This window comes from Dryas octopetala, chromosome 9, assembly GCF_963921425.1.
Source record: "Dryas octopetala chromosome 9, drDryOcto1.1, whole genome shotgun sequence".
NCBI classification, from domain to species: Eukaryota; Viridiplantae; Streptophyta; class Magnoliopsida; order Rosales; family Rosaceae; genus Dryas; species Dryas octopetala.
In genome coordinates this window covers 18,532,063-18,557,869 of record NC_141374.1, presented here as the reverse complement: position 1 = coordinate 18,557,869, position 25,807 = coordinate 18,532,063, and the positions used below count along the sequence as shown (strand labels likewise).

The 25,807-nt window shown below is 37.2% G+C and overlaps 4 protein-coding genes and 1 pseudogene across 7 annotated transcripts; 2 read left to right on the top strand and 3 right to left on the bottom strand.

The window, feature by feature from the left end:
* Nucleotides 1-7: 7 nt before the first annotated feature.
* On the bottom strand, nt 8-1,481 carry LOC147275250 (Reticulon family protein). The gene is made up of 5 exons (XM_086227718.1): nt 1,195-1,481; nt 885-1,065; nt 638-782; nt 450-519; nt 8-339 (listed from the first exon to the last, which is right to left on the bottom strand). Exons 1-5 carry the CDS (start codon nt 1,298-1,300, stop codon nt 170-172), a joined length of 672 nt encoding a protein of 223 aa, XP_086083844.1. The 5' UTR covers nt 1,301-1,481; the 3' UTR covers nt 8-169.
* Nucleotides 1,482-2,032: 551 nt separating this feature from the next.
* CYP77A5P (cytochrome P450, family 77, subfamily A, polypeptide 5) lies at nt 2,033-6,280 on the top strand. 3 transcript variants are annotated; one of them, XM_086257630.1, is made up of 7 exons: nt 2,033-2,653; nt 3,488-3,598; nt 3,825-4,041; nt 4,323-4,656; nt 4,786-4,847; nt 4,988-5,060; nt 6,004-6,280. In XM_086257630.1, the coding sequence occupies exons 1-7, from the start codon at nt 2,183-2,185 to the stop codon at nt 6,005-6,007; spliced, it is 1,272 nt and encodes a 423-aa protein (XP_086113756.1). In that variant the 5' UTR covers nt 2,033-2,182; the 3' UTR covers nt 6,008-6,280. The 3 variants fall into 3 exon arrangements, with proteins under 3 accessions (XP_086113756.1, XP_086113758.1, XP_086113757.1); XM_086257632.1 differs by having other exon boundaries at nt 5,943-6,280; XM_086257631.1 differs by having other exon boundaries at nt 5,847-6,280.
* Nucleotides 6,281-13,535: 7,255 nt separating this feature from the next.
* LOC147275248 (non-specific lipid-transfer protein 2 pseudogene) lies at nt 13,536-14,199 on the top strand (annotated as a pseudogene).
* Nucleotides 14,200-14,483: 284 nt separating this feature from the next.
* HIK (ATP binding microtubule motor family protein) lies at nt 14,484-19,804 on the bottom strand. Its single transcript, XM_086256127.1, has 15 exons — nt 19,683-19,804; nt 18,926-19,298; nt 18,731-18,820; nt 18,542-18,642; nt 18,264-18,380; nt 18,092-18,173; nt 17,940-18,007; nt 17,768-17,827; nt 17,561-17,685; nt 16,955-17,153; nt 16,740-16,850; nt 16,554-16,646; nt 15,500-16,456; nt 15,030-15,352; nt 14,484-14,908 (listed from the first exon to the last, which is right to left on the bottom strand). Exons 2-15 carry the CDS (start codon nt 19,197-19,199, stop codon nt 14,581-14,583), a joined length of 2,928 nt encoding a protein of 975 aa, XP_086112253.1. The 5' UTR covers nt 19,200-19,298; nt 19,683-19,804; the 3' UTR covers nt 14,484-14,580.
* Nucleotides 19,805-20,525: 721 nt separating this feature from the next.
* On the bottom strand, nt 20,526-24,671 carry LOC147275246 (uncharacterized). Of its 2 annotated transcripts, none has more exons than XM_086256129.1 (6): nt 23,751-24,671; nt 23,115-23,329; nt 22,332-22,485; nt 22,148-22,233; nt 21,980-22,071; nt 20,526-21,255 (listed from the first exon to the last, which is right to left on the bottom strand). In XM_086256129.1, exons 1-6 carry the CDS (start codon nt 24,048-24,050, stop codon nt 21,008-21,010), a joined length of 1,095 nt encoding a protein of 364 aa, XP_086112255.1. In that variant the 5' UTR covers nt 24,051-24,671; the 3' UTR covers nt 20,526-21,007. The 2 variants fall into 2 exon arrangements, with proteins under 2 accessions (XP_086112255.1, XP_086112254.1); XM_086256128.1 differs by having other exon boundaries at nt 22,332-22,626; nt 23,751-24,664.
* Nucleotides 24,672-25,807: the final 1,136 nt, after the last annotated feature.

Here is a 25,807-nt window from a genome sequence, read left to right as displayed (position 1 = left end):
AGTGTGGTAGACAGAAAGAGCATATGTGATATTTATATTATACAGTTTTATGCAATTAATATATGAAGTGTTCTTATTGATTTACACAAATCTCCACACAATGATTTATAATTATGTGCAATCTTGGCAGGCAAACTATGATTCCATGATAGTCCATGCCATTAAAGTTTCATCTGATTTTCTTGTCTTTCACTGGGCCTCTTGGGATTTTGTTGAGAAACTGAGAATCAAACTTTCTGTATGCTCTCCTTATATCTCGGGTAAGTCTTCCAGCTAGACGATCAACATCTTCCTCAAATCGCTCATACAGAAATGGCAGTGTCTCCATGCAGAGGAAACCTTAATTTGCAATCAAATCAACAAAAGAGGTCACCACAGCTTAATTAATTAGCCCCATGTCCATAATCAAATATAGACATTAATGGAATAAGATGAGTACAAGTTCTTACCCAAGTAAAGAAGATTCAGAAAGCTGAAATAGGTTCCAATCACAGACAAAATATAGAGAGAAATGATTGCCTGAGAATCAGCAGAGACAATTGGGGTCATTACTGCTGTACTAATTCTAAAAGGAAAGTTGAAAGTTTGGTCAATCAAAATTTAAAAGCATCAATTGTTAGTTCAAATAAATACATACCAAGAAGAGGAATGGTAGGTCTCTTCCACATGCACTGTCAAGGAGCTTTGACAAGAAGTGGTCGAATCTTCTATGGACTGTGGAAGCCATCTCTCTGAATATTGTAGATTCATGTAATATAATTTGAGGGATCCGAGGAGGTGTCCTGTGCATAAATTATCAGTCATTAATTATCTAAATAAATAAAACTAAAGAAAATTAGTCAAGTAACTAAATAAATTAAGCTAAAAAAAGTAATATCACATACAATTTGAACATTTCTGCAGCGGTGTGCCATATGAAGATTACAAGCATAGTGGTAATGGAGAGGTGACAGAAGAGGGTGACGAAATTGTACTCCACTACCTCAAACAGAAACCATATTACAGTCATTCCAGTCAAAAGCGCAGCTGATACATTTCTGTTCCTCCACAATAACACATCCGCAACTGCAAATTTATTCAATTCATTACTAAATAATATATCATTCAAGGTCTTCACATAATCACATATTCTAAATGCATTCCTCGGAGTACCACATGCAATATATAGACCATGACATGTTCTAGTGTACGTACCTTTTCCACCTCCAAGAACTTCATGAATTGGCCTGTCGCGTCCTAACAGCTTTGCCCCGCGGCTTGTTCCAATAATATTGTCATCAGAATCGGATGAATATGGCATGGTATATGATGGTGGTTCTGAAGAAACTTAATTATTTGTATGGGTGTCATTCATGTGATTACCAACTAGGATTATATATGAATCATGGGAGCTGGGGGTTCTAAGCTTGGTGGTAAAGTAAGCTTCATGCAAGTAAAGTAAGGAATGGCTTGAGGGGCAATTGGCTTTCAAGCTTGCTTTGCATGCCCGCTAGCTACAATTGGAATTGAAAATATATAGTTGTTCTTATCTTGGACGACGAGTCTTCAATGTTCCACTTCCACCAGTTGCATGGCCATATATGCCTCCTGCAGACGTTTCCTTTTGGCAACTTATATTCACTGTTCTTTTCGTTTTTGGCTGGATTATGTAACATGTCAACTTCAAACTAACAAGTTTATTAATTAATTGGTTTTAATCACAATTCACAAAGTAACCTTTGGGCACATCCAAGGGACACATGAGGAAAGAACTACCAATGTTCTTATTATTTGTACCCAACAATGGCAAGAACAGTACTGCTAGCAGCACGTTTATATTATGTCAGAATTATTCATAATTTGAGAGGCTGAAGCCTTCAATGGTGGAACCATGGAAGTCAAAATTGACTCCATCTTTCACCTGGGTTGGACTTGGGTTATGTATGTGACCAGGTTATGGTATTGGTACATAAAATCAATGATTTTCTAATATAGTAAGGACAAAGTTGTTGAAGAGAGTTAACATTTGAATTAAAAAATGAACAGTCGTACAGACTACAGTGTTCTGCTTAAACTCTATGCAACAAGAAGAACAACATTGTCAGCTCTGCAAGTCTTCCTCGCAATCCAATCAGAGTCCTCCAAAACCCAAAACTACCGAATCCTGTAACCCAAAGATACACATCTAAAACCACTTCACCAAATGGGATCGATTGGGTTGACTCTACACTCACCACCCCACTTTCTGCTCCTCTGCTCTGCTCTTAATTCCACTCAGAACCCCAAAGGACCAAGACCCATTTTAAGAATCAGTCCGAGAATGGCTCTGGCCACACCCACCACCTTTGGTTTCAATAATTTGTTGGAAACTTTCACTGTGAACGTGCAGAGAGCAGAGAATAGGCCTCTGAATGTGCCTCTGATTGCGCCTTTCACGATTGCGAATTCGAGGCTTGAGAAGGTGGAGAATGTGGCTATTAGGGTTGAATTGAGTAATGGGTGCGTGGGGTGGGGTGAAGCTCCAATCTTGCCTTCTGTGACAGCAGAGGATCAGCACACAGCCATGGTTAAGACCAGGGATGCTTGTGAGTTCTTGCGCCGGAGTCCGGCCATGACGTTGGGTTCGGTTTTGGGAGAGATTGGTGGGCTTCTTACTGGACATGAGTTTGCTTCTGTGAGTATGCTTAGGAAGATCAGTTGTTTATTTATATGTTTATTTGTTGATTTTGATATTTGAGTATTGTATTTTGATTATGATCATTTAATGACTGCTTGGTTTACTGGTATTGAGAATTGAACAACTTGGCATTGAGATACAAAAAACCATCTTATGTTTGTTTGCTGAGAAGATGTAGGAAACCGAATATAGGAAGTGAGAGTAGTTCCTAGAGTGAATGACCCCCGGGAAAGTCCACATTTTGCACACCATATAAAATTTACGCTTAGTTGAGTTGAGTGTCACTAATATGAGCAAGTTTAACTTTTGGTTGAGAACTATCCTTTAAATGGCTTTGTGCAAGACTTGGATTGCTTAAGTTAACGTTTTACTGATGGAAAAAATGTGCGGACAAAAAATAATATAATCATCTTCATTCATTTCTTTGGTCCGATAAACAAGAAATTCTAGGGGCTATGGACCTCTTCTACTCACCTTATGTCCTGCAATCTCCTAGCTTTATTTGGAGATTGGATCAGTTTGAAGGGTATGATTCCTGTGATATTATTTGTAATTTAACAATGACTACTCTGATGAAATAAATACAGACATTTTGGTTACTTTAGTGGCATGTATGGGACTAGTGCCTCTGATGCTGCTGATGCAGTGTACTCCTATGGATCAGTGTCTCTGTTGTTTCCAAACTTTACAAAAATTTGTTAAACTTATACAACCCTGCACAACTTTTTTTATTAAAAATCGGCAGCACTTGTTTGTAGCAGTTTAATGTCTTCATTTTATAAAGTTATAAGGGCTTTAGAAGTCTTACTATTTTCTGTACTTGCATTAAAGGTTAGGGGAGGAGTCGAGATGGCATTAATTGATGCGGTTGCTACTAGTATTGGTGTCCCTTTGTGGAGACTGTTTGGTGGAGTTTCAAATACCATAACCACTGATATAACAGTAAGTTCTTCTTCGAGTAATTCTGACCGTAAAATAGTTTATCCTTGATTACCTAAACTTTTCTGTCTTTCCTTTTATTTCACTGTCTTCTAGGAGATGTAGGGTAAACTTGAATTGGCATTGGTCCATATCAAGTTATAAATAAGTAAATATCTAATTAGTACTGGTACAAAGGAGAAAATTAAGCTTTACACACTGAAAAGTAGACTGAATTTTATATGCGCAGATTCCAATTGTTTCTGCAGCTGAAGCTGCTAAATTGGCTTCAAAATATCGTGAACAAGGATTTAGCACTTTAAAGCTTAAGGTAGGAAAGAATCTGAATTCAGACATAGAAGTCCTTCAAGCTATACGTGCAGTCCACCCTGACTGTTGTTTTATCTTGGATGCTAATGAAGGATATGACTCCATGGAAGCTATACAAGTTCTTGATAAATTAAATGGTAAATGATGCAAACAAAAATCCAAGGTGCCATTTAGCTTATGTGTATACTGCTTTGAATAAGTAACTCAACTGTTTTAGCAAACAGCATGATAAATTAGCATCTTCAACCCCCCACCCGAAAAGAAAAGAAAAATGAAAAAACTCATGCATACACTCATCCACATACAATCTACAAACCTATGCATGAGTTTCCATAGTCCCATTACAGTACTCTGGCTACTCTGTCTACTGACTAAAATATATTTTCTTTTGTTTTTTGTTCTTGTTTGTTACTTTCAGAAGTGGGAGTGAGTCCAGTTCTCTTTGAACAACCAGTTCACAGAGATGATTGGGAAGGCCTTGGATATGTTAGTCGTATTGCGAGAGACAAATATGGAGTATCAGTTGCAGCTGATGAGAGCTGTCGAAGTTTAGTTGATGTTAAGAAAATAGTGGAAGAAAATCTTGCTGATGTCATTAACATTAAACTTGCTAAAGTTGGGGTTGTTGGGGCCCTTGAAATGATTGAGGTTGCAAGGGCATCAGGTTTGAATTTGATGATCGGTGGTATGGTCGAGACTAGACTGGCCATGGGCTTTGCTGGCCACCTTGCTGCTGGCCTTGGGTGCTTTAAGTAAGTATCACCATCTTTTCTATAAAAGAAAACTTGGCTACATATCCGGCAGGTTTTGTTAGTTCCCTTGACGTTTTTTCACTTTCTATTTCAAATCCGTGGTTAAGTATTAATATATATTCTGTACAGGTTTGTTGACTTAGATACACCCCTGCTGCTGTCAGAAGATCCAGTTCTGGAGGGTTACGAAGGTATTCTGATTTCTGTGTAACTTTTGAACTCTGTTTGAATGGCTTTTTTGTTTTATATATTGAAACTTCAAAGCCATTTGCCATCCATTCATTTATGATTACCATTGAACAATTGGTAATGTTATCTCTTTTGTGGCTAGTTTCGGGTGCTGTTTATAAGTTCAGAAATGCTAGAGGCCATGGTGGATTTCTTCACTGGGACAATATTGCTTGGTAAGTCATAAATTTACCATTTGGTTCTGTTTCCAATTTTTTTGCTGTTACAGTAACATTGTAAAATTGCTAGTTGTAGTAGTTATTGTGTGACGGTCTGATTTCTTGTAATTTAGGATTCAGACTATTTCATAAGCTTTCTGTTAGAAACTGACTTGTACTGAAACAAATGGTCCTAGATTGTCTTTAGAGTCAAACTGAAATAAGGACAATGGCATCATATTTTACCATACCACCAGTTATGCTATGTAACTTGTCTTGACATCAGTATTGTTGAACGGTCTCCTGATTAGTGATTAGTGATTGACTAAAGTTCTTGTTCCTTCATTGTGAAGATCAAACTAGCTATTTAGTTGTAAGATTGAAGGACAATTAGTTATTTGGTGTTCTGTGCTGCTTTGCCTGATAAAGATATAACTGAGTTTGGGAACTCAATTTGGCAGTTGAGCCTTGGGTAAACCTCACATCTTATTTGTTTAATACAGCTGATTTGATTATGAAGCTGCTTCCAAAAGAAATGCCTGGGTATTAAAGTCAGTATGCAGCCATTTTTAAGTAGACCTAAAAAAATTATGTTTTATGTGTTTTTAGACATGTTTATAAGAACTCTCCTTTATGCAATATTTTAGATTCCAGGTGCTTACGTATGCTCCTCTTCTCATGAGACATTTGATTCCTTGGTGCTAATAAATGTACTGTGATTGGTTTTACTTGTTACTATAAATGAAACTATGGAAAAGTTCATTGTCATCCTTTGTTACTCTAACCATGTAGAATTATCTGCAGAGATGAAGATTTCAACTGTTTGGACAAAGTTTCAACTCTTAGCAGTGGAACTTTTCAAATCCTGTTGTTTGTTGACTATTTCTCCTGTTCAATCAGACAGAAAGGGCTCCAATTTAAGAGACACTAGAAACCTCTGCTAAGATGAGTCTGTTTTCAGGTGAAAGGTTGGATTCATAGATCAGAATAGCATTCAGCATTGCAGATTTCCAAGCATTGCAAAACTCGCTTAGCAGATCAGCTACTTTTGTGTAAGGCAATCTGAACCCTTTTTCCAATCACTTTCCCCACCTGTTTTGGAGAGCTTCCATTTGTCCTGTATTGTACTTTTATGTACACAAGCTATCAGATATCACTGTTGAGTTATTTATGCTCATTTTATGAAGGAATGCTACTATCATAAGTGTGAAGAAAACCTTGGACTTGAATGGTTATTAGTGACTTTTTTTTTTTTTTTTTTTATAAGTAATTTATATGCTTCTAATAGCACTCCTTTTACTCTTTCAAGAATTTTGATGGAAAGGCTGTTTACTAGAGGATCCAAAGGCATGTATAGAATAAAATATATAAATGAAAACCTGGGCTCAAGCAGGGTAGTTATTTCAATTGAGAACTCAAATAAGTTAATAACCGGCCAGTTCCTTTTCATTTCAGATAGTCTGCATCCAAAGAGGAGGGGAGGATATCATTCACAAAATGGGAATTAATCTATCTCCTGAGTATTTGAGAGACGAGTTTAAAAATCAAGTCACTCAACATATGCTTGAAAACATTTCTTGCCTTCATCCCAAATTGACTGAGACACTCTGATAAAAAGATATAGAAATATGCCAACTCAATTTTGAAGACACTCATATAAAAATAATTAAAAAAGGGAAAATTCTGGTTTGTGGGAGAACTCAATGCAAAGTTTTAGCTCTCAATACACAAGAAGTTAACTATACCCAATGAACTTCGATGCAATTTTGACTTACAGTATGATCACCACCATTTCAATAGACAAAAGTTTTAGCTCTCAACATACAAGAACTATACCCAATGAACTTTACTGGACAATGATGCTTCCCCATTCTCAGGTTGGAGCTCCACTCTATTGGTACTTTTAAGTTCCCCTCTTTGAAGAATTCAAACTCCCACTCATTAAATTGTGTGAGTTCCATAACTTAAGTTTATGAAACTAGGATGAGCACAGTACCATCGCTTAATCTTGAGGCCAGCCTCTTTTTTGTTTCTTCCTTATAACTTAGCCCAACTGAAGTTATTCATGTTGAATACTAATTATCCAAAAGTTTATTTGGTTTAACGGTGAAAGTTCGACTCTTGTCCTCCCTTCTCTATACTTTAGGCCTTCAAGAAGAACACCATTGGTTTCAAACGGTTACTGTTTTGTATCCCAAATCTGCTACTGCTACCTTAGAACTTGTAAAGGTATGTTTGGTGCCACTGTAAGACTGTTAATTTTGTGGTGTGGTTATTCATAGTTGGTCAATGGTGAAAATTAATTTCATATAAGAATGAATGATTGAAAGTGAGTCGACTTTATTCTTTTGGGACACTTTTTCTGAAAGTGGCTGCATATGCATGCCTGATCAACCTCTTTAATCTCCATATAATTTTTATACTGGACTATGCTTACCTTAGTATAATGACACATGCTTCGCCCGACACAAATTGGTAAACTTTAACTTTCTTTGTTTCATTTCAAATCTGAACTAGCAGAGTTTAGAATATATTTCAAACCAATCAGAGTGGGAAAAAAAAAAATATATATATATATATATAAGTTATATTATTATATTATAGATTCTACATATTTGCTTTCAGCAAATTCTATAAAGGAGCTTATTTTTTTGGAGTTGTGATTGTGAGCTTATCATTGAGACACTGTCAACTATCAAGCACAGATCTTGACTAAAGACTACAGACTAAAGTAGGCAATAATAGAACATCACTGATCAGGGGAGCATGACTATTAATAAAACAAGTGATTTCACCATGCTATGATTTCAATGGCCCACGTAATGATATCAAGCACTCTGAATTTGACCTTGAATGGGCCACTGAACCCATTAGACTCACAATGATTTATGTTTCACGCCAATTTCATAAGCTTTTTCCATTAAGACATTAATAATTACCACCACTCTGCATTCTGAGATGTAATAAAAGTGATGATTTGAGTATTATTTGGCAATTGGCATGCATGTCTACATAATAGCGCAGTACAATGTAAAAAATTGGGATCATATTTCAAACTTTAATTACCAACACACGTTGGATAGAGAAGTCACTATTTGTATGATATTTATTGATCATATATTTTATAAAGACGAATTGTATAAAATGTGACGTACAACTAACTTCATTTTGAGAATACATTGGATTTGATGTGCAGGATAAGATGCATTTGATGTGCAAAGGAAGATTGAGATCTTTCTTTTAACAAATTGGAAAGATTTGCTTTGTCTTGCACCCAACTAAAATGAAAGTTCAAGAGACAAGCGCCTACAAAGGCAAATGAGTAGGGCTCACCAAATAGCCCAAGGCCCGAAGCCCACCCGAAGCCCGCCCAGCCCATTGGGCCCGAAGCCCGATGTGGCCCGACATTTGGGCCGGGCCGGGCCGGCCCGAAAATTTTTTGGGTTGGGCTTGGGCCATCCCCTTGAAGCCCACGGCCCGCCCAAAGCCCGGCCCGCTTAGGCCCGCTCAAAGCCCGCCCAAAGCCCGGTCCAAAGCCCGGCCCGAAGCCCAAAGCCCAAAGCCCAAAGCCCGAAGCCCAAAGCCCAAAGCCCGTTTAATATCTTCAATAAAAAAAATATAGGATTTTGGTTATGTTCTAAATCGAACTTGAGACCTCATAGAACAAATTTCAACTCTCAACCAACTGAGCTAACTAGTTTATTTGTCTAATTGGTGAATCATAACATATTTAATAGGTTTTTCGTTTGTTTATTCTAATAAATTATTAATATGTTTATTAAGTTATTATATAATTCTATAATGTTAGTAAATACTAAATAGTAATAGTGTAAACTATACTATGTAAGTATGTAATACCATAAATAATAAACTTTTAAAATTATATACAACATTACAAATTTACAACTATAATAAAACATAAATGTATATGTGCATATACAATTTTTATAATACAACTATAATTGAAGTTATTAAACCATGATGGCATGATTGTTCATTAATTTAACAATTTGAACCGTTCATTTTATATGTTGATAGTCAAATATCATCCTTACAAAAAATCGGTCGAATTGGAATTCATTTACTTGTTCGATTATCATTAAAAAAACCATGATCGTTAATTAATTCGACCATCATTACGTCATTTTTACATCTCTGATTGAGCTAATTTTTTGCAAGGATTCTCTTTGAGTGGGGAACTAAAACTTGAACGGTTCGGATCGTTGAAAACACGATCGATATATGAGCTTCTACATATAAATACACTTGAAGAGTTGAAGAATATAATTCTAATAACTTTATCGTTGAAACCTTATTGTTTTCATAATTGTGAAGACCACAACGTGATTTCAACAATCTGAACCGTTAATTTTCTATATTCATAGTCAAAGATCATCCTTACAAAAAATCAGCAAAATCGGAATTCATCTACCCATTCGATTATCATTAGAAAAACAACGATCGTTCATTAATTCGACCACCGTTACGCCATTTTTACATCTCTGATTGAGCTAATTTTTTGCAAGGATTCTCTTTGAGTGGGGAACTAAAACTTGAACGGTTCGGATCGTTGAAAACACGATCGATATATGAGCTTCTACATATAAATACACTTGAAGAGTTGAAGAGTATAATTCTAATAACTTTCTCGTTGAAACCTTATTGTTTTCATAATTGTGAAGACCACAACGTGATTTCAACAATCTGAACCGTTAATTTTCTATATTCATAGTCAAAGATCATCCTTACAAAAAATCAGCAAAATCGGAATTCATCTACCCATTCGATTATCATTAGAAAAACAACGATCGTTCATTAATTCGACCACCGTTACGTCATTTTTACATCTCCGATCGAGCTAATTTTTTGCATGAATTATTTTTGAGTGAGAAATTAAAATTTGAACGGTTCAGATCGTTAAAAACACAATTGCATCATTTGTTTATAAAACATATGTAATAAAATATATAATAAAGCATATATTACACATGTAATAAAATTAAAAAATCCAAACCCCATCCAAACCCTGAAACCCCATCCAAACGGACCAAACCCCATCCAAACCCCTAAGCCCAAACCCCAAAATACCCTAAACTAATAAAATATTAAACCCTAAAGATAAGTCATAAGTATATAAACCTAAGTCTCACACTCTCACTGTCTCACACTCTCACACTTTCACTGTAACCCTAACTCTCAACATTCGCCGCCTCCTTCACACTCTCAACATCAGTCATCAGTGATCTGTGATCTCGCCAAACTTCACACTCTCAAAGTCTCAAACTTCTCACTTCTCAAACCCTCTCGGCCTCTCCATCATCACCATCATCACTCTCGCCATCTCGCCACCTCGCCATCTCGCCATCCACCTCGCCACCTCGCCATCTCGCCACCTCGCCATCTCGCCATCTCGCCACCTCGCCATCTCGCCATCCACCTCGCCACCTCGCCATCTCGCCATCTCGCCATCCACCTCGCCATCTCGCCATCCACCCTCTCGGCCTAACCCCTAACCCCATCTCGCCATCTCTCCATCTCGCCACCCTAACCCCGATTCACCATCTCGCCACCCTAACCCCTTCAACATCAGACTCTCAGCCTAATTTGGGCTGCCCGTTCGGGCCTATTGGGCTGCCCGTTCGGGCCTAGTCCGGCCCGGCTCTAAAGCCCGTTAGTCTCAAGCCCGATGGGTGGGCTTCGGATTTGTGTATTCAGGCCCAAGCCCAGCCCGGCCCGGCCCGAAAGATCTGTTGGGCTCTTGTAATTCAAGCCCGAGCCCGGCCCGAGCCCGAAAGATTGGGCCTGGGCCAGCCCGGCCCGGCCCATTGCCGACCCCTACAAATGAGGCTAATGAGCAAATGCTTTCACATTTTTCACCTCCTTCACATGGTATGTATTTTGGGCACTACTCTTTTATCCAAAACTCCATCGCATCAAGATGCTAGACTGCTTGTCTAATCATCTAATCAACTTCATCTTTTCATGTCTAAATGAAATTTGAAGTGCCATCGACCTAATTAGTTTTTATTACTTATTTCACATGAAAACTAATCATAATGTTTTTGTCACTTCCCAATTCGAGAACATTCTTATATCTTGAATTGAGATGTGATTTATCTTGATTATAGAAAATAACATAAATAATCTTATTTCTCAAGTTGGGGCGTGACAACTTTATTGTGGAACAGATTTATAACGCCTAATTGTATTAATTTTGTTTGTACCACAATAGTTCTATGTATAAAATGAGGCATAATTTACCAATAAGTATCAAAATGGATCCACACACACGTTTTAAAATTTTCATAATGGTACTTAGCCAGTCAAGTCCAAGACCATATTATCAACTTTTGGCCTTTTGGGTAGTAATTCTCATAAGCTGCGCAGCAAATGAAAACTTGAGGGCAAATTCCAAGTACATGAGCATTATTATGGAAGCTCAGAAATTACGTTTTATATATTTTGCATTACGGATAACAAGGATCATGTTGTTGATGATGATTAGTGATTATAACCATGATTACACAAAATTCCAAGTGCAGGTCAAATTAATGATGAAAGCATGCATGTGGGCTGCATTTGATAAAAATTGTCAAAATTTCATAAATCAACATCACCGAAAGGCACATAGTAGTGGTTTAAAGTGTGAGCATGCACCATGCCACCATATTTGCATAAACAGCAATCAAAAAAGATGAAGAAATTGTTTTCTTAACCAGTGGGGTATAGGTCCCCTTTCTGCACATATGAAAAGGGAATTGTTTTTTTTTCGATCAAAGTTCTAAGTTGAGGTACAAACTTGGCAATCACTGTGGATATAGGTGGCTTTTGTTGAGAATATAATTCTTTAGAACATTGAAGCACAATGTATAACAATGGTGGCAATGTTCCTATAATGAAAAAGGGCAAGTTATGGAATGGGATGACAAGGTTTTAGGCTAGTCAAGGGCTTCTTCTTGTTCTTTAAAAGCCAATATGAATTTCAACCCAAAAAAAAAAAAGGCTAATATGAATTTTCTAAATGTGTGTGCATTGAATATTGATTGAGCTCCACCGAAGGACAAGCATTATTGATAAGTGGTAACTGGTATAAGGGATTCCAAATTTGTGAGCATCATCAACTCGAAGCCACTCACAAAAGAAACTCAAAGTCCATTTGTCTTCAGCCTGTCCACACCAACACCAATAGAAGAACAATAAATGAGAATTATGAGACCCAATTTCTAGTTTTTAGCTTTATTTCGAGTGTTTGAACGGTATTGGGTTAAAAGTTCATTTTAAGAAGGTAAACGATGGCATGTGATAATATTTCATTTGTTTTTTTTTTTTTTTTTTTGATATAGCATTTCATTGCATTAGATCAACCAAAAGGTAGAGTAAATACAAAGAAAGAACCCAAAGGCTTACAAGAAGGCAAAAACCTATAGAAGTGGAGCATCAAAGCCCACAGAAATTCCAAGATCTCATCACAGTGGTGTTGAGCAGACATTATAGCCACCAAACGGAGCCGGTGAGGCGCTGAAGGACTTAGCGAACTTGTCGCATTAGGGTCCACGATTCTACCAACAACTCTAAATCGAGGCCGATAGTAGCTCATAGTGGCAGATTGAGCAGTAGTAACCGGTGGAAACATGACCGGTGCCGGCGAAAATAGTGCCAATCAAACACCTTGAGATGAGCGTCTGAGAAAACTTAAGAGTATCAAAGCACCAAACAAGCCAAAATAAGTGAAAATTAAGGAGAAAAACAAAGCTGCAAGATGTAGTATGAAAGACTTCCAAAATGGAAGTATGGAAAAACTCTCACTATTGAGGGAGGAGAGTATCCCTGAGTTGGGGGGAAAAGGGGAAGGGAAGGGAGAGAAGGGAAGGGGAAGGAAGGGAAGGCCAGCTCCCCTCACCCTCCCTGGAGTGTGCGACTGTGGGAGGGCTTGAGGAGAGAGAAGAGAGAAAACAGCGGTGGTGGCTAGGGTTTAGCTTTTTTGTTGAGGCAATTCTTACTTGTTCATCGGCTAATATTTCATTTGTTTAAATGTGAATTTTTGAAACTTTATATATTCCTAACAAATAGATATTGATATGTGCACAAAGTAAAATGAAGAAAAATCCATAAACCGATTCCATTATCTCCATTCCGTAGGAACTACAAGATCACTTCAAAAACGCCCTCTATCACATTCTTTGATAAATATAATTTGATAACTCTAGTATTATTGGTATTTTTTTTGGTTGAAAATGACCCATATCATTGAATCATTTGACTAGAAATGTGCCAACTTCAAATTGGTGGGCCAAACCCCAGGCTTTTCCTCAGATTTATTTAATAAATTTCTCTTTGGTAACTTGTCACAAATAAAAGAAAAAATTGAAAAAGTAAATCGGTGGTTATTATTCTGTTGTATTTTCTCCTATTCTTTTTACTTTCTTAGCTAATCTCCCTTCTATAAATTGAGAGGGAACCCAAGCCAAAGCACCACTCGCAGTCCCACTCACCCAAGAAAAGCTGCACATCTATCCCTCTCTCTCTCTACCTCCCTGAGATTCGAACATTCTTGAGTGAGAGTGAAAATGAAGGCATCATACATTGCATTGTGCACTCTACTTGTGTTGCTCTTGGCCAAAACACAGGTCTCAATGGCTGTGACATGCAGCCCAGCAGAACTGAGCTCCTGTGTGAGTGCCATAACCTCTTCAACTCCACCATCCAAAGTCTGCTGCACCAAAATCAAGCAGCAGAAGCCCTGTCTCTGCCAGTACCTCAAGAACCCCAACCTAAAGAAGTTTGTCAACACCCCAAATGCCAGGAAAGTTGCTAGCACTTGTGGAACTCCCTTCCCCAAGTGCTAGATTGCTCTGATCAGACCTTCAAAAGTCAAGGGACATTAATATGATATGCAGCTTTATCTCTCTTTCTTACATGGATAATCCTTAATATATAGTTCCATGGATATAGATTAGAGAGAGTTAACTAATTGTGTTAAATTGGTGTGTTCTATTTATAATTATATGCATGCTACTTTAGTAAAGGCACTAGTAGTTACTAAAAATAACTTTGGTTCCTGTTACTTGCATTGTCAGTATTTTCAGTCTCTTGGTGTGATCTATCAGTAGTACGTAGTGGTTGTAAAGGTTCTATTTATAATGAGAATCAGTGTTGGATCGTGTAATCAGTGTTGTTCTATTTATAATGTGATCTATCAGCATTTTTAGGCTTTTTCTTTTTAATAATATGATCCATCCTTCTTTTCTAATAGCATAAATTCAATTGGTGTGAGGTGTGAGGACTCTGTCCATGCTCACTTATTCAATTGCAAGAATCTTTGTAACCATTGGAAAATAATCAATTCTTATTGAGATGGGAAAATTACAAAGACTAATGTTCCAAATCATCACCAAGCATAGTGTGCTCAGTCAGTCACGCCACAGAGAATGAAAAAGAGAATGAAAAAGAGCATTACGCAGGAAAACTTAAAATTAATTTACATGTACAGAATATGCAGTTAAAAGAATGTGAAGTACTTACAACAAAATGTACTTTCTCACAAATTAAGAAGGTTTGAAATTGGGTTCCATCCCATAATCCATGGCCTCTTATCAGATGGAAGCACAAAATTGAGTTCAAACATCTCCTTCGACATGTTGCCGCTTTCGCAGAAACCAACAAGTTTTGCAACTATTTCAGCACTCTCCTGAATATGCCTGGCATCATGGGGATCTGTCCAAAGCTTATTCACAAACTGAATCTTCCTCTGCTTCCCTTCAAGTGGGACATCCCATTTCATGTACAATGCATCTCTCTCTTCTGCCGTCAAACGTGAGGTCAACCTCTTAGCAAGGAACTCCCTTTCACGCTTTAGTGCTCTGATACTGCATGTCAGGAGAAGGCAAAACCATTTTACTATCTTAAACTAAAAGGAGTTACTTCTACAAGTTTCCTAGCAATAGCCACATACAAACACAAACAAAAGAGAAGAGAAAGAAAGAGAACCTTGATGACAAAGAGATTGTGGGCTCGTCTCCTACATGAGCAGGGCTAGCATTCCCGATTTGTGCCAGATGCTGTTGCAACCATGTCAAGCGCCTCATCTCCACTTCCATATAGATTTCATCAGCTGGATCCCCCTTGAATAACAAATAAAACTGTGTCCTATGAATTATGGAGACATAGCACACATCCCATAACTCAATGATCTGCTGCCTTTGTTCCTTGAAAGTTATTTGCCATGAGACCTGGGGCACCTCTGACTCACATGTGTTCTCGTCATTCTCTATATTGTACCCAGCTGCTTCATTTGCTTCCAGCTCCAGAACCTAGATGGGGGGGGGGGGGGGCATAAAAAATTGAAATAAAGTTAACACTAATTATACACACATGCATGTATGTGGAAAACACAACTTGTTTGGACAATCACTAAAATCTATAAGACATTGGAGACCAAAAAGAATCCATTTACATACCTGACAAACGAGTAGCTGCTTTTGGTACTGCAGTTTGGCCACCCGTTCTTTCAGTTCAGTTACATATGATCTTATGTTTCTTACATTCTCTTCTGCTGCATTTTGGAACATCTTCTGCATTTTCTTCATGTTTACTGAACTAGAACGCTGATACACTGGAGTGTTTTCCTTTGACGAGATATCCCCACATTCTTCACTCTTTGTGGGAGTTCCCTTCTCAGACTCTGCTTGAGTCTCACTGGACAAAATATCATCATTTTCCGGAGCTCTATTTTCAATTTCTGACTCTACAACTTGCCTGGAAGTTGATAGAGGTGAGCAAGGTGATCGGATAAAATTTGGCCGGTTGGCAGCGTTACTTGAAGCCAAAGGCAGTAACTTTTTTCTTTTGGACTCCTTCTTAGACTTGGGGGATGCTTCGCTACCGTACTGTTCATAATTGCTAGGAAGAGACATCACTAATTTATCTATTGACTTCTGAACACTTTCAAGCTGTTCCTCAAGATTTGCAATAGTGCTTCCCTGTGAATGAAGTCTTGTAATCTCTTCCTTGAGATTGGCACTGACACTCTTGTTAGTAGCAACCACAGTTCCAACTTCAACTTCTTTTGGCACTGATCTGACAGAACGCATTTCTCTTATTTCTGCTTGCAGATTAGCAATTGTTTCAGCTGCATCTTGGTTGCCTAGTCTATGACAAGCCACCTCCTTTTGTAAAACTTCGAGAGCTCGATTTGCTTCCTCTCCAAGCTGCTCCTGGAGGTGTTCAAGTTTGCGAATCTCATGCATTAGTGTGAAAGGAGCAGTTGATGATTGCCTCATGGACTGCCTCAACATTGTATTTCTTGGTCTATCACCACGGCCTATCTCCTTGGCATCGACCTTTGTTGATAGCACACCAGTGTAGGAGAGACATTTCTTCACAGGAGGATGGGGTAATTCTGATAGGTTTGAACCCTGAAGTTGGTATACAATAAGAAGAATTAATGAGCATACAAAACACAATCCAAATATGGGGGGCAGGGGGGAGGGGGAGAGAGAGTAAAAATTAGACCTGCTGGTCCTCCTCAAGTTTATGGCGTAATTCATCCACCTGAGATTGAGCAATATCTCTTTGGCGTTTCAGTTCTTCAATCTCCATCTCCATCTAGTTATAACCAGATAATATGAAATATTACTACATATGCATTTTCAAACATACCAAATCAAATATCAAGCAAGACTCTGTATGATAGTTTACCTGCTGAATTTTCAAGTCTTTTTCTCTTGAGGGATCAGGGGTGCGCAGCTCTGCTTCCAGTCTAGCTACTTCCTTCTGCAAATGTTTCACTAGCTGCTTGTCCGAAACGACCTAGAGAAAACATTTTACATGTATACACAAAATAGATAAATAAATGTATAATCTAAAAATGTAGAAATGCAAACTGAAAAATGTAATGAGCAAATAAATAGTACCATGTTCACACGGGCGTTGTTTGTTACTTCCTTTGCCCTGGTGGCAAAGAAGAGAGTATTTCGAGATTGTTCAACATGGCTCAATGCTGGACTCAAGGTACATATGATAGCAGTGCGTGCATTCCCACCGAGAGAGTGCTGCAATATGCGAGTGAGCTTTGAGTCTCTGTAGGGTATATGACCACTTCTTTTCCCAACACTGCAAATCAAAGAGTTCACAGAGGTGAGCAACAAAATACATTATATATCAGATAGTATGGTATATGTCAATCACATAATATCCTACTTAAGCCTTAACATGGTTATTTTGTCCTTCCAAGGATTTAGAAATAGATTGAGGTCCAAGAATGTCCACTCCCATATTCTGGGGGGTAAAGAATTTCAATAGATTCTCCTTTCTCATTAATAGAATAGCTTCTGCACCTAACCCTATATTCTAAATGATCTATGAGATTTTGAAGCTTCAAAGAGATTTACCCATTTTCATTTGAGATACGAAAATTTGCAGTCATGGAATATTAAAATATGAAGGTTGAAATGGAAACAACATTTAAAAGGTCTATAATCTCTTACAAGATAGAAATGTGTGCAACTACAGATTCTCACCTGAGCTTTCTGATAACAGTTGTTAGTGTCATCAAGCTAAGGTTAATATGGCAACCTTCCCTGAGCCTAGCACCATCTGCATGTGTCTGCGAAGCTCTTTCGCTTCCAGCCAGATCAACAAAGTTCTGCAGAATATTGATATTGACAGTCATTAACAAGAAACTAATAATTGAATCAACTTGGATATTCAAGAGTCTGCAATCATACCAGGCTTGCAACAAAAGACCTCACGCAATCTGAATTTTCACGGAGTGTACTTTCAATTGTCTGTAGAGAGAGAGAGAGAATATATTATATACAATCTCTTAGTCGTCAGAAGTAAAAAAAAAAAATCTTCATTAACTAACATCAAAGAGAATATTATGATCAAAGAACTAACCAGCCTTATTATCTGATGAGACCGTGAGCTGTTATCATTTAAAGCAGTTTCACCAACTTGTCTTTGAGCTACACAAAAACAAGGAAATTAATTAATTAACAGTTTGGGAGAATAAAAGAATCTGACTCAAGTCAAGGGCTCCACTGACTTACCCTCACAAATGCTGATTAGACGTCTCAAATGCTGATCATTGCTTGCAGTTTCCTCCACCAGTTTCTCAACCACAGTACCTTTCTGCATTCAGGAAAATACTAGAACTTAAGTAAAGGTTAAAGGAGAACTAAGCTCAATCAAAGATTATACTAAGGTTTACTAAGACCATACATCTGGATCATCTAGAAGCTTTAAATTACGCCCAGATTCTGAATTTAACAGGTCCCTGACGTTCTCATTGTAGATTTCAAGTCCTGAAATTTTTATTGTAAAGTCTCTCTCTGGAGTCTGCAACCACAACATAAGAGCACCAGATTAGTTTAGAAGCTACAATCTTCTAAATGACTTTCATAAGTTAAAGGACAGATATGTTTTCCATGAAGGGTCAAAAGTAAAGTCTCTATATCCAAATATATAATTTCAGATATATATGGATTTGTTAAGCTTACATTCATAATATGGTTGTATATATCAATGACGGCCTTCTCTGTTATGCCTCTCATGGTGAATGTCTTCCCGCTGCTAGTTTGTCCGTAAGCAAATATAGTTGCTGCAGTTTGAGAAAAACAATAGTTGTTCAATGCAGGTAAGGGATTAAAAAATGAAGACAAGACATATGAATCTAGGATAACCATTACCATTGATGCCCATCAAAGAAGACAAGGCAACATTTTTCACTCCTTCCTCGTATACTGTTTCAGTTAAACTACTAGGTCCAAAAACTTTATCTGCAAAAAGAAGAAACTAGTGAACTAATAATCCACAAAAACAATATGAACCATCACAGATACGCAAATTATAAAAGAGAGACGTAGACTGATTTTTTTATGTACCAAATGTAAATGAGGCTGGTTGAGCTGAACGTTCCTGAGGAAGTGGTTTATAGACAATCGTGTTATCGTCGAGGCAGTCCCAAGCAACTTGGTCTTTTGCTAGTTGCTCCCTTTTGCTCAGAGGTCGTAAACGTACTGTAACAACAATCTTCTCCTCCTTGGCTCTTGGCCCACCTGGAGTGGATGCTGGTGTCCTGTCTATTTTCGAAGATGGAGTTGATACTGGTGTCCTGTCTGTTTTGGAGGCTGGTGTTTCTGGAGTTCTGACCGTCATCTTTGTTCTGAATCTACCGGATCAAATCAACTGAGCTCACAAGAACACCAATTTCGGACAGAATATTATTGGGTCCCTCCCAATAATATCTGCAGCAGCCTATCAATCCAAAAGTATTTATGTTAAAATTAATCATCCACAGTCTCATAGTAAAGAATACAACTAGAACTAAGTTTAACATTCCTAAAACAGATTCGCTAACAATCTAAAAGAAAATGTCCGATTGCAAAATGATAAGTTACCTCACTTACTGATTATTTCCAAGAACGAATTCGAATTGAAAAGTTACTGGTAAAACGATTTCAAAACTTTTATAAGAAAAATTCCTTTATTTAGTAATCATATTAAGAATCAACTTTTTATTCAATTAAAATATGAAAGAAGAACTGAGAAAAGTAAGATTAGGGTTTCGTCAAATTACCACTGATTTTGGCATCAAATTCTAAATCGAAAGTAAGATTAGTTTGAAAAAGGCATACTCACAGAAATATCAAGCCGAACTCGATACGAAGCTTCTGGATTTGCCGCAGAAGGAAATTCAGAGAGAGAATAAGAAGACAAACTCAAAACAAAGCTTTAATAGAGAGAGAAAGAGAGAGATAGAGGAGCGTCTGTGTTTGCGAGAAGAGCTTTGAATTCGAATTCGAGGGCTTGAAGAAGAAGAAGAAGAAGTAGAGAGAGAGAGAGAGAGAGAGTGTGCCAAGAAATGATGAAAAGCTAATTGTCCCAATCTGTCTGGCATTATTATTCATTTTTGAATCTGGGGTTCCCAACGGCTAGTTTTCCTTTATTTTCCTTTTTTCTTTTTCTTATTAGTTCACGGTTACTCGCCGATTTGTCAATACGTTTTCTTGAGTTAAATCGCCGACTCCGAGTAAAGCGGGACCGAGTTTCAAGTCTTAAACGGTTTTATTTTATTTTTGTTGAATTATTTAATTCTTCCCATACACAAAAGGACAAAAAGCAAGAAAGTGTTTCAATTATTGCTCCAAGCTGGCCCTTCAGATTGAAACAAATCTGAGTTTGGGCCCCTTTTGAGATAGAGATAGGGCCCATATTAGGATTATTACTTCAAAAAAATGGAAAGTTGCTGTTTTGGGCCATGATAGTAGAGCCCTGCTAAACAAATCATTTCAGTTTCTATTTTTATTTGAAATGCAAAGACATATGTGTATTCACAAGAAACCCATGATTTAGCAAAAACCAATTTATAATGGCCAAATAAATATTTATCTTATAGAAAAGCAAATTAAATTGAAACAGCACAAAATTTTAAACATTCATCTGCTTTTCATCTGTACTTGTTAAGAAACAAAACACATAATATTGATAAAGATAAATTACTTGATTCTATTTTCTCATGATATTAAGTATGTGAAAATATGAAGGTCTGACAAATGCCCCATTACAAACTTTGTGGAATGCATATTATAATATTCTACAGTTGGTCTCTCATACACCTTCAGACCAAAAAAAAAAAAGTCATACACCACTACCATGTTTTTCTCTATTGGCTTTTTACCTTATTCTGCTTCCTCCCATGGCTTGGATTTCCTTTTTCCAGTGTATTTTTGTTTCCTTTTCTTGTTCTTTTTTCATCTTTTACTTTCGTAATTGCCCAATCTCTTTTGTTTTTTGCATTAAATACAAAATTCACATCTAAAAGACCTCTCAAGGGCATTCCAGCATAATCCAACCATATGCCATTTACCTCAGCATGTCCATGGATCAAGCATTTAATTTCAAGGCTTATAATTTGGTGGAGTGGAAGTTGAGATGCTTGCATATCAATGAAACAGCTTTTGATTTCACCTGCAGTACATGCCATGCGAAGCAAAGAACTGGAAATCAGGGTGATTGACCTGAAGCAGGCTAAGCCAATTGTCTGCAGCCTGCATCAAGGAATTCGCCAGTTGACATTCCACTATTCCATTTTGTGTCCACATGGATCCTTTCAACTTATAGGAAGCCATTCCAAAAACCTGCAAAGAAATCTTTGGGACACCATCAATCTCACTGGGATAGACCATTACTGGAGCTTGGCTACTTCCACTACCTGCCCAAAAATAGTGGGGAAATAGAAAATCTTAGGATATCAACAAACAGCGAGGCAAAATAAACACCTCTGTAGATTAAACCATTTGCATAACAACATAGATAATATTATTAATTAACATGCTAAAAGTGAACTGTAGTTGTCAAAATTTTCACATCAGATGGTGTGCTTTTTGGCATTCAAGTTAATAATGACACGGCAATGGAAGAATAAGGTGTTTTCCCAAGAAATAAAGACTTCAGAGAGAGAGAGAGAGAGAGAGAGAGAATCTCTCAGACAGGATACCAAAGACTCATCACAACACATGAATGAACATGGAAGAGCTACCTCCGCCCGTTAGATCTCCACAATCAAAGTTTTCACAGGACACTGTAATGAAGAAAAAAATAGGAATGTATCCAGAACCCTTCCCCATCCCTAATCCGCCACCTCTCTCTCTCTCTCTCTCTCTCTCTCTCTCTCTCTCTCTCTCTCTCTCTCATACTCCCTCCCTGCCTGTTATTGTTTGATGTATGCTTTAATCAAAGTTGTACAAGTGCACGAGTGACTCTGAACTGAGGGAAAAATATAATTTAAATGGATATATCTATTCACCAGTTATTTAGCAAGCGGATAAGGTTGTGCCAAATTTTCCATTAAGCAAGCATAGGAATGAAGTTCTGGTTCATGATATGAGCTAAGTTAATCTCAATATTTAGGATATAGATTGAAAAGTCATGATTACCTGTCATGGGTGTTGAAAGTGAATGGTATGTCAGAAAGCAAGCATCCAAATCTTTCAATGTTGGACCCATAGGTATTCGATATATGGGATACCTTCAAAATTCAACCAGAGCAGATGAATTTTGGTCCTAACGAGACAATATAAGAGTACAGATCATGCTTTTCTTACCAAGCCACTGACATCCAACTGCCCGGCAGTAAGTCACAACTTCTTAATGTCTTCAACCCAGGGTACTGGCATGCTAGGTCTGATATCTGTCAAAAATAACAATAATAAAACAAAAATAAGGCAACTAATGCAGAGCTCAGACCACAAAGTAACAAAAAAAATTGCAATGAGAAAATAAACTAGCCTTGTCAGCCAATGGTTCACGGCCATAAGGAGCATCCTGCTCAAGAAACTCAAAAAGCAGGAGACCTCGAGAATTCCCAGCTTCTCCATCATCACTAGAAAAGCCTTCTTGTTGTAATACAGGGTGTTCATCATGTATGGACAACCTGCCCATTCTAAAAGGAACATCACTGTTTAGATGGTGAAGAACCCACTGCTCCCTAGAAATCTTTATGTGTTTTTCAATTTCATAATCACTGCTTGCATCACTACTCGAATCCAAATAGTAGTCAGCATCATTGTCCTCACCAACTTGCCTAACCAAAAGAGAAGCAAAATCTAACTTCATGGCAATAAACCATATCGCACACTAGAATCTACATTATCAAGAATCACATAGGACTAAAATTGAGTATTTGACAAAAGTTTATAACAAGAGACTCATAAAAGATCGGATAGACATAGACAAAAAGAGAGCAGAAAAATGGGACATCTAAAAGGAAGACTAAAATGAAACTGAACACAATCAACATATAAAGTTTGCAATCACTAAATGAGTGTAAAAGGTGACTTAATTCCCCATCAGAAACCATTTGATGGTGACCATGGGCATCTATGTAGATAATACTAGTTTATTGAAAAGAAAAAAAAAAAAAAAAAAGATTGTATGGAACTAAATCATTGTAAATAAACATGTAATAAAGAAAGAAAATTGCACTTGATTTCAGAAGTTTGTGCATAAAATTACAGACTCACATAACTCTGATATCCCAAATGTTTGAATCCAAACAGAAAATTTTAATACCTTGACTTTGCATTTGACTTCACAGCAGATTCCCCATATAATTGGATACCAGATAAATAGGGAACATAATATTGAATAACAGAGTCACTTTTGTCAAGAACCAATGGTACCCCTGCCCCGTATGCACTCCACTCCTTGAACGATTCCCAAAGATCATTCAATGTGAAGTAAGGCTGAAACTCAACATCACAAGTCCTCCACCCCCTCATTGTCGTCTGCACCAAAACAAAAACCACAATGTTCAAAGAAACAAATTTTGAGAGGATTGCACAAGTCAGTAACCCTTCATTCAATTAGCAAAACAGTATAATAGAAATGCAACAAAACTTTGATCTTATCCTTCAAGCTGTTCTCGCCACCTAAAGACGGAAATACTCATGTCAATTGCCAACTTGATCCAATAATTGTACTAGTCTTGGCAAGCGTAGCCGATAATTTTCTCAAATCCTAAGTTATGGAAACTCCAATACTAAAAAGTCTTATTTTCTACACCGTCTCCAACATTTTCTCATCAGCCACACATGCAGTCTGAGTGCAGCCTATTATTTTCTCAGATATGGAAAACCCAATAATTTCACACATTTTTTTAGCAGCTAAACATAAAGCACAACAAATAAACATAAAGATATGATCAACCTTAGAGAAATACTGAGCCGGAACTGAGGGCGTGGTGGACTCCAAAAACCTGTCAAGATTACTACTAGGCGTTAAAGATGACTCAGAAGAAGGCTTTGCCAATGAATTTGGAAGCTCTTTGGGGTTTCTATTCTCAGAAGCCGCAACTTTGCTCTTTGGAGGCTCTTTGGGGCTCTCGTTTGCATCAATCTTGGCTCTCCTAGCCTGCTTTTGCTGATTGTATCTCTTTCTTGCTTTCACAGGAATGTAAAACCTGTCCTCTCCACGAACATTCCCAAACTGCAACCCAGTTCCCAACATTTCCAGAGCTCAAGAAAAAGAAATTAATACTCCGCTTGGTTACTGAGAAAACGGAGGAAATGAAAATGAAAATGAAGAAACCTTCAAAATCCTCTGCCTTTTTCTGTACTTGTGTGATTTCAAAGAAAGAAAAATGAGAAACCAGCTTACAAAAATGAAAACAAACAAAAACAAGGTGCTACGAGCTTAATTTAGAAGAGGTTTTTTTAGCTTATCAAAGTCCCGATTAGTACTATAAAAGTCTATAATAAAACAAAAGATATATGAGAGACTGAGATTTATAAAACGAAGACGATCATTTTCCCGGGATTCCTTGTGTTTTCTCGGTAAACAAAAACAGCAGAGAAAACCCAAATTCTATCTTCTTCCAAATCCGAAATTGAATCAAGGATTGAATTCCAAGTGATCAGATCAAAGAAACCCAGAAAGCTCGAAACTTATATTGTTGGGAAAAACCCGGAAATTGGATCGGAGAGCTTGAAAGGCAAGAGAGAAAGCACTGTGTATTAAATAAGACTGGAATGGATTTTGTGTGAAGAAATAAACAAAACGTGAAGGAAAGCACAGGGTGAGCGGAAGCTTGAACCAGAGTGTGTATTATAAATGAAGACGAAGATAATAATATTTTGTTATTCTATTATTTATTATTATTTTTATTATTTTGTTGGTAAATGAATTAATAAAAGATTTTGGGGGAAATAGGTGATGTGAAGTAGTTGTTAGCTAACTTGGTGATTGGTGGGTTAGATGTCAGGTGGGATATTACAATATGGTAATGTAATTGGCAGGAGACTCGGGGGTAGGTGGGATATATCATATATGCACATTTTTATTTCATCACAAGCAATTGTTGAGATAGTTCAATTATGGAATTACTTCCTTATATCCAAATTTGTAATTTTGACTATTTATGAAAAATGTTATACTAAACCTCGGTCATTTTGTTCTTTTCACAGTCAAAACAAAACATACTAATTTTGTAAAGATTTTAAAATGGTGATAGTTTGACTATTTTAGATAAAAAGGTGTCATTATATTTTCTTTCTAAATGTACAAATTGACATAGTATTAGGATATTCTTGTCCTATCTAGTAGAATAGGAATAGCGGATATTCTCTCTATTTTGCCCCATCAATGAAAATGAATAAATACATCAATCGTCACAAGCAACTCATAAGGGAACTTGTGATTTCCTACCAAGCATTAATGCATAATATGGAATACTTCATGTAAAAGTTTGATGCTCACTTAATTACAAATTAATATCCGGCCTCCCATTCAAATACTGAATACTTTGAGTACCTGGCCAGCAATTTCGACCCATTCAATTTCCAATGGTTGAATTGGGCTGTGTGTCATCTTGAGGAACATGAGCTTTTTGCAGCAAATGGCATTTCAAAGCCAAATTGAACAATGGATTGTGTCATTTTGGACTGTGCTTTACGTTGGAAATGGAATGGGGGTCAATTGAGTCAATTGCTTAAACATCTCACTGGACATTAGTATATGATGGTCTCTTTTGGACCCAAAATAAAATATTGAGCTGGCCAAATAAGACCTTGAAATGTTATGGTGCACCTCCTTTTGCATATTGTTGGACATATTACAAAGTGTAAAGATAGTAATATAGTATATCATCATCATCATTATAGATATTACGATGATTATGAGAAAAGCTTGCCTTCTTGATTAAAGATGATTAATTTGAGGGATAATGAAAATTAAGTTTATTCACATAAATGCAATATTGGCATTCA

Bases quoted from the DNA above. Each gene is read 5' to 3' on its own strand.
- LOC147275250 (XM_086227718.1), bottom strand. From the start codon at position 1,300: ATGCCATATTCATCCGATTCTGATGACAATATTATTGGAACAAGCCGC. The intron at 783-884 runs GTATGTGATATT...ATTTATGCACAG, and splicing joins GCTGCAGAAATGTTCAAATT to GACACCTCCTCGGATCCCTC. The intron at 340-449 runs GTAAGAACTTGT...TTGCAAATTAAG, and splicing joins TCTGAATCTTCTTTACTTGG to GTTTCCTCTGCATGGAGACA.
- CYP77A5P (XM_086257630.1), top strand. From the start codon at position 2,183: ATGGGATCGATTGGGTTGACTCTACACTCACCACCCCACTTTCTGCTC. The intron at 4,042-4,322 runs GTAAATGATGCA...TGTTACTTTCAG, and splicing joins AGTTCTTGATAAATTAAATG to AAGTGGGAGTGAGTCCAGTT. The intron at 4,657-4,785 runs GTAAGTATCACC...TATTCTGTACAG, and splicing joins GCTGGCCTTGGGTGCTTTAA to GTTTGTTGACTTAGATACAC.
- HIK (XM_086256127.1), bottom strand. From the start codon at position 19,199: ATGACGGTCAGAACTCCAGAAACACCAGCCTCCAAAACAGACAGGACA. The intron at 17,686-17,767 runs GTATGATTGCAG...AATATTCTGCAG, and splicing joins GGTCTTTTGTTGCAAGCCTG to AACTTTGTTGATCTGGCTGG. The intron at 14,909-15,029 runs GTTCTCTTTCTT...CCTGACATGCAG, and splicing joins ACAATCTCTTTGTCATCAAG to TATCAGAGCACTAAAGCGTG.
- LOC147275246 (XM_086256128.1), bottom strand. From the start codon at position 24,050: ATGTTGGGAACTGGGTTGCAGTTTGGGAATGTTCGTGGAGAGGACAGG. The intron at 23,330-23,750 runs GTTGATCATATC...GTTTTGGTGCAG, and splicing joins CGGCTCAGTATTTCTCTAAG to ACGACAATGAGGGGGTGGAG. The intron at 22,072-22,147 runs GTAAGAAAAGCA...TGAATTTTGAAG, and splicing joins AGTTGGATGTCAGTGGCTTG to GTATCCCATATATCGAATAC.